At 48.3% G+C, this 14,274-nt stretch overlaps 1 protein-coding gene across 4 annotated transcripts in view; it reads right to left on the bottom strand.

The window, feature by feature from the left end:
- ADAMTS17 (ADAM metallopeptidase with thrombospondin type 1 motif 17) overlaps window positions 1-14,274 on the bottom strand; it is a 326,270-nt gene that overhangs the window by 13,552 nt on the left and 298,444 nt on the right. For all 4 annotated transcript variants that reach the window (XM_032342200.1, XM_032342198.1, XM_032342199.1 and 1 more), the window contains 2 exons: window positions 8,105-8,309; window positions 3,951-4,103 (listed from right to left, as the gene is read on the bottom strand). In XM_032342200.1, the coding sequence (XP_032198091.1) occupies window positions 3,951-4,103; window positions 8,105-8,309 (358 nt within the window). The remainder of the gene's footprint in view (window positions 1-3,950; window positions 4,104-8,104; window positions 8,310-14,274) is intronic.

The raw sequence follows: 14,274 nt of genomic DNA on the forward strand, positions 1-14,274 counted from the left end.
CTGTCCCACGCAGGGGACCCAGGTTGGGGTTCAGCCATGTGCTGAGGCTGGGGGAGGGGCCTTGCCTCCCCACAGTTCTGGGTGCTGTTCTCAGGCACCCTCACCCAGCTACAGGAGAAGACTGGTGCCAGCCCCTTCCCAAGGGATGACTGGTCCTTCTTGCTTCGGTGGGGGCAGGACAGCACCTGAGGCATGTCCTCAGACTGGCCCGTCCATCACCTCCTTAGAGACATGCTAATCTTTCTCAACAGCACCTTGGGGCCAAGTAACAGGATATTTCTTAGAAGCAAAATGTCAAAGCTTCCAGATCACTGAGGCTCTGACAGCCCTGAGAGTTTTATTGACTTTCCTTTGGGCAGCTTGTTTGAAGCCTTCAAAGTCTGCACGTGGCGGTTTGGGGGCTGGTTACAGAAAAGGATTTTAAAAGTGTACCATGTGTGTGATGAGGGCACTGTCCACAAGCCGTGAAGCCAAGCTAAGAGGTCAATGGCAAAGCAAATCTAGTCCAAACAAGTGTGAATATCAGGGTAACATTCATCCAGTGGAATCCACTTATGTTGGACAGTTGCCCAGTGAATGAGGACCAGGACCCCCCTGGGGAACTGTATCCTTTCCATTCTCCAGAGAAGAAATGGGGAAAAGCAACAGGCAGATTTTTAGAACTGTGCTGTACAGATCTCTGCATCTGGGGGAGGGGCAGCCCACCTGGTGATGGCAGTGGAGGAGGGAGTGGTGGCGAGGCCAATGGTCAGGGTGTGGTCCCCTGGTTCAGTTCTGTGTGGCCCCTGCCCCATCATGCTTGCTCCCAGTACGTTTGTGCCTATACGGACTTCCAGTTCTGGGTCCGTGACCAAGTTCTCACTTTGGGAGGTCAAGTCTTCCCTGGGCCCTAGCTCTGGCCAGACCTGCTGGGGACGGGGCAGCTGGAAGCATGGGAGAGCACGCCCCCCTTCCATGCTGAGTACTCTCCCTCTTGGCCCTGTGTGCACCAAGCCAGTGCCATCAGATACCAGCCCTGAATAGCAGCCGAGATCATCACAGGCCATCAAGCTGTCCTGTTTTTATGGCCAGGGGTCACTGATCAAGCTGGCTGTGCTGAAGAGTAGGCTCTGTGGCCTTCCAATGCCTTACTTTCCAGAAAGCTGGGAGGCATTATTCACCATGGCCTGGCTAGTCAAGAGGCTGGCCAGCTAAGGGCTTGACCTCACTGGTGAACCTGGTGGGAGAGGGAGTTTGCTGGATGGCAAACCAGCCTCCGCAGCCAAGGAGGGGCGCTTGAACAATGGAGGAGGGCGAGTGGGGTAGCATGGTGTTGGGCCGCTCAGGTATGACTTACATTCATATCCTGGGGTTCTGTACCTCCCCGCACCAGGAAGTTCAGGGTGTTAAGAAAACCGAAGCGTCCATCTGGTCTTCGAAACCAGAATGGTGAGGCTCGAGAAGGCCAGGCTCTGGAGAGCTGATGACTGTCTGTGGGATATGCTGTGGCTCAAAAGTACCATCATAGGGCCTCCGGAGCGCTTCTCCATGTGGCCTGAGCTCTGACTAGTGGTTCAGGAGCTTGGACTCTGGCAGAGGGGTGTAGGCCAGTCCCTTCATCTCTGAGCATCTACTGCCTCTTCTAGAAAACAGGACTAAGGACCTGGCTGGAGGGCACAGGCGCAGGGGTAGACCTCAAACAGAAAACTATGCAAGGTGCCTCATACTTTGGTGGCTGCACATGGCCCAGGCCCTCCCTGAACCCTCCTCCCCTCTGCTTCTTGCCCAGGGACATCTGTGACCACGGAAGTCCCCCTTCACTAGCACAGGTGACATGTGGGGTGTGACCACAGGACCCTTCTAATTCCTTGGATAGAATGACAGCTTTGTTCCAATCCACACCTGGATATTTGGAGTCTGGACAATGGTCTTCTGCCTCTTACTATGTTGGAGAGCTCCCCTTCCATGTCTTCTGACAACTCTGACACAGAAAACTCCCAAGTGTTTTCCTGTAGACTAGAACCCAAACTGTTGAGAGCTCGCTTCCATTTGGCTGGGCCTTTGGGATACACTGGTGACCTTTCTCAAGCTGGGTCTGACGCCCTTGTCTAGGAGACATTTCTTGGCACGGTTGTATAAAAGGCTGGGCCCTCTGATTGATAAGACAAAGTCAGATGAGGTCAGACAGGTTAGTCCTGGGGACTGTGCCTCACCACAGTGTAAACACTGGGTGCTGGGTTTGGGGCTGAGATGTCCAAGAGCTACTCACACTTACTATAATGCCTTGATAGCTCCGAGCATCTCTGAGAAACATGCAGGGCCAGTGTTAATGAGTCTCTGTTCCAGAGATAAAGAGAATGAGGGCCAGAGAGGTTAAGATTTGTTAAACGGTGCGTCAGAGCTGTAACTCAGCCCCTTGATGCCTCGAGTCACAGGACTCCAGCTTCTAATGGCATTTTTGCAAGGCCCTTGAAGTGAAGTTCAAGTGAAGCCTTCCTCCAATGGAAGACACATCCTGGCAACTCCATCCTAAATGTTATTACATCCACGCAGAAACTGGACTGTCGGCCCTGGTTCTATTGCTCTGGTCAGATCTACTGATCAGGGAGTAAATAAAAGGAGGTGTTTTTGGTCTTCCCCAAATTTGCAGTTATCCAGAGGCTGCATTTTAGCACAGCTGGCAAACTGAAACCCGACCTATTTGGCTTTTATGTCCTCCAGGGGCTTGGAGGAGACTGTATGCTCACTTGCAGGAAGGTGGCATTTCTGCAAGGGCCTGATCTGGATAAGTCTTGCTTTCCAATGACCAAACCATCTCTCCTTCCACAAAGCAGAGGCACAAAGCAAATTATTGTCTGGACCAGGCAGCTAAATCAAAACATAGAGTGGGTGGAGGAGTGTGAGGGGCTGGAGTGCCCCTTCCTGGGGAAAGGTGCCAGGCCTGCTTGGCCCCAGGTCATGGTGGCCAAGCAAGGACACAGGCCACACTGCCACGTTGCCAGATATCTAGATAGGAGCCACAAATTCAGATTTTCAGGTGAAACCACCGTGTTTTTAAATGTTGGTAATGAATTCCAGAACGTTTATGATATCGTGCAGGCCACGCAAAAACTGGGGGCAATTGGGCCACCAGTTTGCAAACACAGGGTGAAGAGACATCAAGAGAAATAAACGGGGAGTCTTCAGTTGCAAAGACCAAAAAGGAAACATAAACATCCTTGAAGCTGCCATTAGAAACTTCCCTCAGCCAGTCAGAGGTTATCAGAAATTCTACAGTTCCTGGGAAAGAGTTCTCTAGCAGGCCTCCTGGCCGGTGGTCATGTGTCACAGCAGTACTTACCTCAGCACCCACCCCCCTGGCCCGGAAAACAGGCATCATAGGTGTCAGGTTCACAGAAACCAGGGGAATGAATAAAAGAGCTGAAGAGCAAAGCAGTTTTTGTGTCTGATTTACGTTGCAGTGCCGTTTCACCATCTCGTCCCCCAACCCCGGGCTGCAGGCCAGGCTCTGGAAGATGGCCCTTCCTTTCTGCCACACCCCACCCTCCCAGAACCCCCATCCCTGCATCCTGTGGGCCCTCACCCAGGGGTCCTGAAAGTGAAGGGAAGTGCTGTTTGCCTCTGAGGCCCCTCTGCAGCCGCCTCAGCCAAGGCTCCCCCATGTTTACGAGGCTTTTGTGATGGCTGGTGGCCAAGTCCCCCGCGGAATGCTGGGGCACAGCCAGCACGCAGCATAGGAAAGCCAACTGGCATCGGGAGCACCCTGCTTCATGCTCTGGGGGGCCTTCGGTTTCCTTCCGACTGCACGCAGCACAGGGGCACAGGCAGGTGCAGAGCCTGGAGAGAAAGTGAACCTTCCCAGGTGGCCTGGGACTGCCTCACACCATGGAGGCCCAGGGTGACTTCCAAGCTCTGGCTTGCAGAGTGTCCTGCGCTGCTGGGCAGGGTGGAGATGCAGACCCGCCACTCACCTTGGACCAGTCTCCAGTCTTCCACTCGTAGCAGCCTGAGTAGTCCTCGCACACCTCCTCTGCTTTGGGCCTCGTGGATGCGTCGCATTTTCCTTGTGAATTGGTGCATGTCACAGTTCGTTTCTGTGTCCCTTTGCCGCAGGTGGCCGAGCACTGCAAGACACCGTTGGGATGTTTGACCCTGTCTGGTTCAGTTCAAGGTCATCAATGTCTATTAAGTTGCAACCGTGTGCCAGACCCAGTGCTGGGAATGCAAGGATGAGGATGCTTCTATAGGCATCTAGAGTCTGAGGCACATGGTTCCAGCTGTGACTCAGCCAAGTGACCAGGGATGGGGAGAGCTTGAGGTACCCAAAAGACCAAACTCAGAATTTACTGGCCTGCTACCAGGTCCAAGAGACCAACACAGTGGAGAAGTTCAAGGGGCAAATGCTGGCGGATCCCTTCAGTGGAGCAGGGGACAGGGCCAGGGAAGCCAGCTTAGGACACCCATGCAAAGACTTCTGACGCCCATGACTCCTCCTGGCTGGCCTCCAGCTCCATGCACACTACCTGGGCCAGCCTGGGGCAAAAGCACAGGCTCGGGGCGGAAAAGGTGGAGATGCAAAGCCAAGCCATAGGTGACTTTCACCTTAGGCCGTTGGTAAGGTCTTGCAGAGAGCTACAGTGACTGTGTTAGGTGTGGATGCCAAGAATGTCACTGAGCAATGGTCCCTGTGATGATTTACCTACTTCCCAGGAGACACTGCAAGAGAAAGTGTGGTGACGGGACCCAAAGAGGGCCTGAGGAATGACCAATCATGTGCGAGCCCTGAGAGTTCAAGATTCCCACGCCCTCGGGCAGGAAGAGCCTTGGAAGAAGGGAGGAGAGGTGGGGTAATGGGTAAACATGGCGGACCTGCGGGGTGTAGCTGGACCCAGCTTCTGGCATGCTCCCTCTGAACTCAGGGAGGGACCTCCCCAGGCTCCGACAGAGCTTACCACCTTAAAACAAAGAAGGAAGCCCAGGAGGACAGACCTATGACCTTGGGAGGACGAGACTGACAGCATACATGATCCAGCCAGCAACAGGGGGCAACACAGCCTGCAAACCCAGGGAGCTCTCCCTCCTATTTGTGGGGTACGGAAGCCCTGCACGTCTCTACCACAGAAACAAAATGTCATTTGTGGAGATGGTGGGCTGAAGGCTGCATTCTGCCAAGAGGTACAGACAGAGTGAACCCCAGGCTCCCAACAGCTGGGTCCCAGAGCTATGTGGGGGGACAGCCCATCCACTGTGGTAGCAAAAAATGGAGCCCTCATGATTCAAGCATCTGCTTTCATACTTGCTTGATTTACCAGAAACATAGAGCAGTGATATTTTTGAGACACAGCAAACTTGATTTTTTAAAAAGTTCCACTGTGTCCCCTGGGAAAATGCATCTAAAGGACAAAAGTTGTTCTTTATATTTCTATTATTAACATTTATCCCAAAATGTTATATAGCTCTATTTTTCCGATGAGTTCAATTTAGCTCTCTGATGTTTTTTTTTGTTTTGTTTTGTTTTTGAAACTTAGCTGGCTTATTTTAGAAGAAACACACATACTTCAGAACTGGCTGTCATCATCTGGGGGGAGGTGGAGAGTATGCGTATTTGATCCCGTGTGTGGGTGAGGGGTCGGCTCAGAACCTTGGAGGCAAGGGGTCAGTCCAGAGCAGGTGTTACCCTCTTGCAGTGGGAGCCTGGGTGACTGAGTTGAAGGTCAATCTCTCTGCTTCTATGCTTGGTGATGCTCCCTGACCATTTCAGTAGCTCTGCCCACACCCACGCTCGTTCTTCAACTAGAAACCTACTTACCACTTCTGCCAGAGTTCCTGCATCATCTTACTTATTCTGCATTCCCTGTCCCTTTCCATCCCCTGCCCTTGAATTTCAGATGCTAATGTCTAATCTGGTTCTTGACCAAACCTTGGTTCAGCCCTTCTGAGCAGCAGCCCATTGGCTGAAAGCCTGAAGTTTTGAGAAAAGGGCAGCATTGCAGGTGAGCCTTTCTCTGGAGGAACTGAGGACAGGAGACAGTCACTATCTTTTGCTTCCTTCCTGGTAACTGCTCCTCATTCTAACAAAGCTTGGAAGAAGCTGGGGGAGAGATAGGAAGGGCAATCAACAGATGCCAGCTCTACAAAGGCAACTTCTGCAGTCAAATAAATTTCTCTACCATGAGAAATTTAAACCCATTTGTTTCTGGATGAAGAAACATTAAAGAAGAAACATTTAAGGCTTCAGCAGTGGGGTGCCTGGGAGGCTCAGTCAGTTAGGCATCTGCCTTCAACTCAGGTCATGATCCCAGCATCCTGGGATTGAGCCCCATGGTGGGCTCCCTGCTCAGCGGGGAGCCTGCTTCTCCCTCTCCCTCTACCCCTCTCCCTGCATATGCTCTTTCTCTCTCTCTCAAATAAATAAATAAAATCTTTAAAGGGGCTTTAGCATGTGATGAAGCAATAGAAACACCAGTTTGGTGAGTATCTCGTGAATGAGGGCAAGATTTGATTCCAAGTTGACTGTTCAGAAAGAGGCATTTGGCTAGAGCCTGAACTGAGCCAGAAGGAGACTGACTGGTGTGGATACTATTTCAGCATTAGGATCAGGTACACTCAGAGATACAGATGTGAAACTAGAGATATTTCTTTAAATCTTGCTTTAGTTGTCTCACATTTTCCAATCTGGTATTCTTAATGCTATGATGATAGTTGATAATGTCAGCCTTGGTTACTTTGGTAAGGACTTTTTTTTCTATTAAAGAGTCTGAATGGAAAATTTATGGCTTTGATCTGATTAAAGCATAAATTTTGTTTGGATCAAGAGCTAGTGATCAAGGACCTCAGGCTCAAGGTCGGGGGCAGGGTGGTGGTGGAACTGCATGCCTGCCCCAACCCCTCCAGTAAGTAGTCCCCCTCCCTAAAAGAGGTCCCCTGAATGTTCAACTTACAATCCTAAGTACATATAAAAAATAAAAATTTTAAACTCTTTTCCCTAAAATATCATAAAGTGCAGGATAAAGTCTCAAGTCTTCAAATGTGTATATGTCAAGATCTGTCTGAAAAGTAAACCCCATTTCTGAGCAGCCAAGGGTAGACTTTTCGTTCATTAAGAATGGGCTGAATACTTTCTTATTCAAAATAATTCCAACTGTTTGGCAATAAAAAAGAACTTTAAAAATATTTTCCACACTGAAGAGTGTCTTGGATTTAGCCTTTCTGACTTTCCTAGAACACATTTGATGGAGGACCTGAGGGAAACTTGCCCTTTATTCAAGCTATTTTTTGTTTTATGGCCAGTCAAAATCATTAATGCAAAGTCAACACAAAGCCTTGAAGGATGATATTAACAAAAATAAAATATTTCCAGAATCAGTCTTTCAAGTTAAAACTCAAGGCTTAACTGACCTCTTTCCAAAATGTTTTATGGCATGAGATATGTGACTCCAACTTGTATACTAAAAACTGTCCCTCCAAGTGTCTGCTTTGCCTCTTATAATCCGCAAAGACTGACACAGAGTTCAGAGAAAAACTTTGAAACTGCCTTCCCAATCTGATGGCACTAGAATTCAAATACACCAAAAGAAAATTAGAAGGTCAGCTGGTTAGTCAATTGGTATGTTTACCTATGTAACTACCTCCCCAACCACCCACCCAAACATCCATCCATCCATCCATCCACCCACCCAACCATCCATCCATCCATCTACCCACCCACCCAACCAACCATCCATCTATCCATCCATCCATCCACCCACCCAACCATCCATCCATCCATCTACCCACCCACCCAACCAACCATCCATCTATCCATCCATCCATCCAACCACCCACCCAAGCATCCAACCATCCACCCATCATCCATCCATCTTTAAATGAGAATTTTCTAAGGAACTGGGATTGAACTGTGGTAAATATTACCAAAAACATAGATATGATCAAAAACACATTACCCATGTTTGTTTAGCCATATTTTCTTCTCAGTTGGAATTTAGGAACACGTGAGCTAGAATACATCTTTTTTAGTTAGCTAGGGGCTGGCAAGCACTGTGATACTTGGGATTGAGTCACAAATAGCATAGAGGGAAAGGCACCATGTTGGGGTCCCTGTGGACAAGGCAGCCCGGGCACCCACCTGTGACCACTCAGATGCCTCCCAGATGGACAGGCAGTCTTGGCCTTCGCAGCTCTGCACTGGTGCTGGCCGGGGGCCTGGGCAGTAGAGGGGCCGTGTGGTGACGTGGGTGCCGTCTTGCAGCTGGTATACGCAGGTTACCTCACGATGCTGGATCCCCTTCTCACAGGTAGCTGAGCAGGGGCTCCATGGGCCTGCCACCCACCTGTCCAGGAGAAGGAAAGACAATGAGAGAATAACCGGGTGGGGAGGCCAGCTGCCCCAGGGGGCCTTCCAGATACATCATGGAGTCTTGGGCCTGTAGCATGAGGGAAGGAAATGGATATAGAGAGTTTTGCAATTGACAAGCAAAATAATTCTGAAGTAGTAGAGCAGAGGGAGTCACATGAGTTAAACGGGTCAAAGGCTTATTCAAAACAGAAATCCTTCTGCTCACAACAGCTCTATGGCAGATATAATTATTGGTCCTGAGTGGTTGCTCTCCCTGGGGCGGGATCACATATCCCACCCACTGTCTACGTCATGTTTTGTTCAATGGGGTGTGAGTGGACATGAAGCTGGCCATTTCCCAGCAGAAGCTTTGAGTGTGATTGTGTGGTTTGGCTCTGCTTCTCTCTGTTTCCTGCCCTCTGCCATGAGAATAGCAGGTCCCACCATGGGAATCTCCGACATCTGACCTCTGCCATAACAGGACATGGCTGTCAGCCACTGAGAGGCTCAGGTGGTTTGTGACTACAACAAAACCTGACCAGCACAGTCCCTGACAAAGGACACCCAGGGCCAGCTTGAACACACCAGGACCAGGGACTTCCTGGTCCTCCAAAGAGTGGAGGGCCTTCTTGGGTGGGGATAGTCATTCTTGAGGAGGCAAGTTGTGGGCTGGGACAAGACTGAGCTGGTGACAGTGCTCCACTAAAATTTGGCTTAACTGCCTTCCATTTCAATGACCAGGGTCTCAGCCTGGTGTGGCAAGAAGCTGAGCTATTGGAAATCATGATTTCTCAGGACACAAATGGGGCTTTGAATGCCTTTTTGGGGACACAAAAGGACCCTCTCCTCTGTCGGTCCCTGCATGAGCCTCAGATCCTCCCAGCTCCCAGGAGCTCACCACTTGACAACATGGCTGAATCCGGGGTGCCTGGGTGGCTCAGTGGGTTAAAGCCTCTGCCTTCGGCTAAGGTCATGATCCCAGGGTTCTGGGATCGAGTCCCGCATCGGGCTCTCTGCTCAGCAGGGAGCCTGCTTCCCCACCGCCCTGCCTGCCTCTCTGCCTACTTGTGAGCTCTGTCTGTCAAATAAATAATAAATAAAATCTTTTTTAAAAAGGGCTGAATCCACTGATGGCCAGGTCTGATAACCATTCTGTTCTTCCTCATTAGTTGGAATAGCCCTACACTCCTGAAACCAAATCTGATCATGTTCTACTGTTAGAAATGTCGGTGGTGTCTTCCACCCTGGCAGGATTCTTGAGGGGACACTGGGTGGTGCCAGGCCTCTCTTCATTTCCAGGTCCAGCTTACTTGCTCATTCATCTATCCCAGCACGGCACATGCATGGAGGGCTTCCCATGTGCCAGGCACTGTTTTAGGTTCTGATGATGAGGCAGGGAACAAAACAAAGCCCTGTCCTCTGAATCTTAGCCTCCTGATGGGGACAGACAGTAAACCAAGGAAGGATACAAAGTAGACTATATATAGTGTATAGTAGATATATATATTTATGTCAACTATGTCTATCAGTATATATACCCAATATATAGTTGATATATATAGAATGATAAAGATACACAGAATGATTTATAAAGAATGATAACACAATAGACCATACATAGTGTATACTATACATCATACATGAAAAGAGAAGATGCCACATGGTGGGTAAATGCTTTAGAGAAAAGTAAAGCTATGGAGGGCAGACCGGGGAGGAGGTGAGGGGTGAGCACTTAAGGTGGCAGGGATGGTCCCATGGATAAGCTGACATGTGAGCAGAGCCTAGAAGTAAGCAAAAAAGTCATCATGTAGTTCCTTGGGAAAGGACTGCTAGGCAGAGGGCACAGTGGGTGCAAAGGCCCTCGGGAAGAGTGTGCTGGCAGGGCTGAGGAACAGCAAGGGGTCTGGTGTGGCTGGGGGAGGGCTGAAAAGAGAGAGGGGCAGACAGAGGAACATGGGAGAGGACAGGGTGAGATCCTACAGGCCCTGGTTGGCCACTGTGGCTCTTGTTTGCATAAGATGCAGTCACATGGGGTTTGGTGAGAGGAGTGATGTGCCCTCCAAGCTCAGAGAGGGTCATTCTAGCTCTGGGCAGATACCAGTCTACAGGGCAGCAACGAGGAGACTACTGCACTAGTCCAGGCAGGAGATGAGGATCATTTTTATTAGCTGGGGGTGGTGGCAGTGGTTGGGCTAAACTTTGAGAAAATTTTGGGAACTACCCAGGCCCTCTCCCCTCCACCTCTATATTGTTCCTCCTTGTCTGTTAGTGCAAGCTCAGGCCTTGAGCTCAAGCTCTTCTGACTTCCAGTCCCCTTGGTAGAGCTCCTCACTGTCTTCTAAGCCCCTGCAGGGAAGCTCTTCTTACCAGATCCCTTGCCTATGCTGTGGGATGGAAGTGACCGTGTCTACCCTGGAGTGTGAGGACAAGGGACATATTGCCTGTAAGCTGCTTACACCAACACCTGGCACACTTAAGCCTATATAACTCTTGGTAATTGTTCTTCTTTATCTCCTCAGTAGGTGATAATGAAGTCCTAGAGAGCAATGAGCAAATCTTGCCCCAATTTTAGCCTGGACAACACTCAAAATGAAACCAACTCCTACCTATTTTTCCTCTTCTGGTCTTAGGAGTAACAGGATTGCCTTCTTAAATATTTGAAGATAGCTCTTTTGTTCCCCTTTTAAGTTTTCTCTTAACTTGATCAGGATAATTTGCATGTGGCAGATTCTGAATCCTTTCCCTTCTAATTCTCTAATCAGTCACTACTATTCTCAAAATGGATTGCTTTGTTGTGGGCAAAATGGCCCAGATGTGGTCTGAGAGCATCAGGGGAGAATGTGATGATTTTTTCCCCTCTTTAAAGGGAGGCTCTGTGTTCATTAAAGTAGCTCAACTCCACACTATGTCTGTTTTAAACAAGCAGACTGCACCTCTGTTACCTCCTATGACTTCTTTTTTTCCTCTCCCGAACTGACTCTCAGCAAGATTTCCTTTGTCCTGACCTTTTGCCATTGACTTTGTGAATGCAAATGTGAGGTTCTAGCTAGAGACCTGTTTGGTACTACTGCATTGACCTCAACCATGGAAAAAGCTTCATATCCTCCTGTTTTTTTTTTTTTTTTTTAAGATTTTATTTATTTATTTGTGTGTATGAGAGAGAGAGAACATGAGGTGGGGGGAGCAGAGGGAGAGGGAGAAGAAGACTCCCTGCTGAGCAGGAAGCCCCATGCAGGGGCTCGATCCCAGGAGCCCAGGATCATGACCTGAGTTGAAGGCAGACTGAGCCACCCAGGTGCCCCCTAACTGGAATTCAGATAAAAACTTACAATAAAAACACTGATGGGAAAATATCTGGGTGCCCCTGCTCATGGCAGCATTATTCACAGTAGCCAAAAGGCAAAAGCAAGCCAAGTGTCTGTTGGTAGATACACAGGTAAACAAGGTATGCTAAGTACGTACCATGGGGATAGGATTCAGCCTAAAAAGGAAGGCGCTCTTGTCCCAGGCTGCAGCATGGATGACCCTGGGGGACATTACGCTGAGCAAAATAAGCAAGTCACGAAAGTAGACATCCTGAATGATTCCGGTTGGGTGAGGCAACTGGAGTAGATTCAGAGAGACTGAAAGTGGAATGGGGGCTACCAGGTGGGAAGGAATGGGGAGCTCATGTTTAATGGGTGTGGAGCTGCGCTTGCACAAGAGGTCTATAGATAGACGGTCAGCTGTCATGGCTGCACAGCTCTGTGAACGTACTTCATGCCACCGAACTGTAACTTAACAATGGTTAAGGTGGTAAATTTTTTTTTAATTTCAATGTCTTTTTTAATTAAAAAAAAATTTTTTTATTTTCAGTGTAACAGTATTGTTTTTGCACCACACCCAGTGCTCCGTGCAATCCGTGCCCTCTATAATACCCACCACCTGGTTCCCCTAACCTCCCACCCCCTGGCCCTTTCAAAACCCTCAGATTGTTTTTTAAAGTCCATAGTCTCTCATGGTTCACCTCCCCTTTCAATTTCCCTCAACTCCCTTCTCCTCTCTAACTCCCCTTGTCCTCCATGCTATTTGTTATGCTCCACAAATAAGTGAAACCATATGATAATTGACTCTCTCTGCTTGACTTATTTCACTCAGCATCATCTCTTCCAGTCCCGTCCATGTTGCTACAAAAGTTGGGTATTCATCCTTTCTGATGGAGGCATAATAATCCATAGTGTATATGCACCACATCTTCCTTATCCATTCATCCGTTGAAGGGCATCTTGATTCTTTCCACAGTTTGGCGACCATGGCCATCGCTGCTATAAACATTAAGGTACAGATGGCCCTTCTTTTCACTACATCTGTACCTTTGGGGTAAATACCCAGTAGTGCAATTGCAGGGTCATAGGGAAGCTCTATTTTTACTTTCTTGAGGAATCTCCACACTGTTCTCCAAAGTGGCTGCACCAACTTGCATTCAAGGTGGTAAATTTTACATGTATTTTACTATAATTTAATTTAAAAAAAGTGATGGTTAGAAACAGGGAGAAGAGACATGAGAAAGGGACAAGGAGGTAAAGTGTCTCTTCTGTCCCAGGGAGGCATGGATGAGGCAGGAAACAAGGCTGGTGCTCAGCTCCACGCAGCCATGTTGTGGCCATGAAGCACCCGTGCGGAGAATCCTCACAGCCCTGCCTGAGAGATGGGAGGAGCTGGCTCACAGTGATCAGAGATATTTTTCAACTAGATTATTATTATTATTATTATTATTATTATTTTGTTTCTGATCTTGACAAATACCTCAACGAGGTATGGGGAGAAAAAAAATGACTTTCTGGAAACTGGTTTTTGTGGCTGAACCATTTTACCAGAATGAGTACATGGCTGCAGGAAGCTGGTCTACAGTGGTGGACCATCTCCATGCAAGTAAACATCTGAGGAAAATTCCATTAATTCCAAGTCCAGGAATTTGAGAAAGGAACTGCTATTCCATAAAACAATTCATATAACAACTGAAGTCTGATTTTTTTTTTAAAACACTCATTCCCCCTAAAAACCTTAACAGTGACATTTACTAGCTAAGTTTGAGTTCGCAGATCTTCTTAAAAGCAGTAAAACAAATTCTTGAGGAATCTACTGTTTTTTTTGTTTTTTTTTTTTAAAGATTTTATTTATTTATTTGACAGAGAGATCACAAGTGGGCGGAGAGTCAGGCAGAGAGAGAAGCAGGCTCCCGCTGAGCAAAGAGCCCGATGCGGGGCTCGATCCCAGGACACTGAGATCATGACCTGAGCCGAAGGCAGCGGCTTAATCCACTGAGCCACCCAGGCGCCCCGAGGAATCTACTGTTAATGCTCCTTTAGTTCAGGCCACCCTTCCTTAGTTCCTCTGGAGTGAGTAAGGATTCCTTTTCTGTCTAAGAGGAAACAGACGGCTCCTCCACACACACTTCAAGTTTGACCGTTCTAATCAGAACCTACCTGAGACCTTGTATTATTAATATTATTATTTTTACTATTGCTATAGCAAATAACCATAAATGGAATGGCAAAAAGTAACAGATTTAGCACTTGACACTTTGGGAGGTTGGAAATCTGACATGGGTCTCCCTAGTCTAAAATAAAGGCTCTGCTCCCAGGGCTGCTTCCTTCTGGAGACTCTGAGAAGACCTGCCTTTTCCAGCTTCCAGACACTGCCCCCCATTCCTTGGCTCGTGTTCTTTTTCTCCATCTTCAAAGTTAGCAGCTTCAGGTCAAGTCCTTCTCACACTGTATCCCTCCAGCGTTCTTGTGTACCCTCCTCCCCTCTTTTAAGAACCTTTGTGATTGTACTAGACCTGTGTGGATGCTATAGGATAATCTCTCTATTTTAAGGCTAAGCTGATTAGCAACTGTATTAGTCTGTGAGGGTTGCGGGAGAAAGGACCACAAACTAGGTGGCTTGAACCATCAGAAAATTATTCTCTCATAGTCCTG

Source organism: Mustela erminea, chromosome 5 (assembly GCF_009829155.1).
Source record: "Mustela erminea isolate mMusErm1 chromosome 5, mMusErm1.Pri, whole genome shotgun sequence".
Lineage (NCBI taxonomy): Eukaryota > Metazoa > Chordata > Mammalia > Carnivora > Mustelidae > Mustela > Mustela erminea.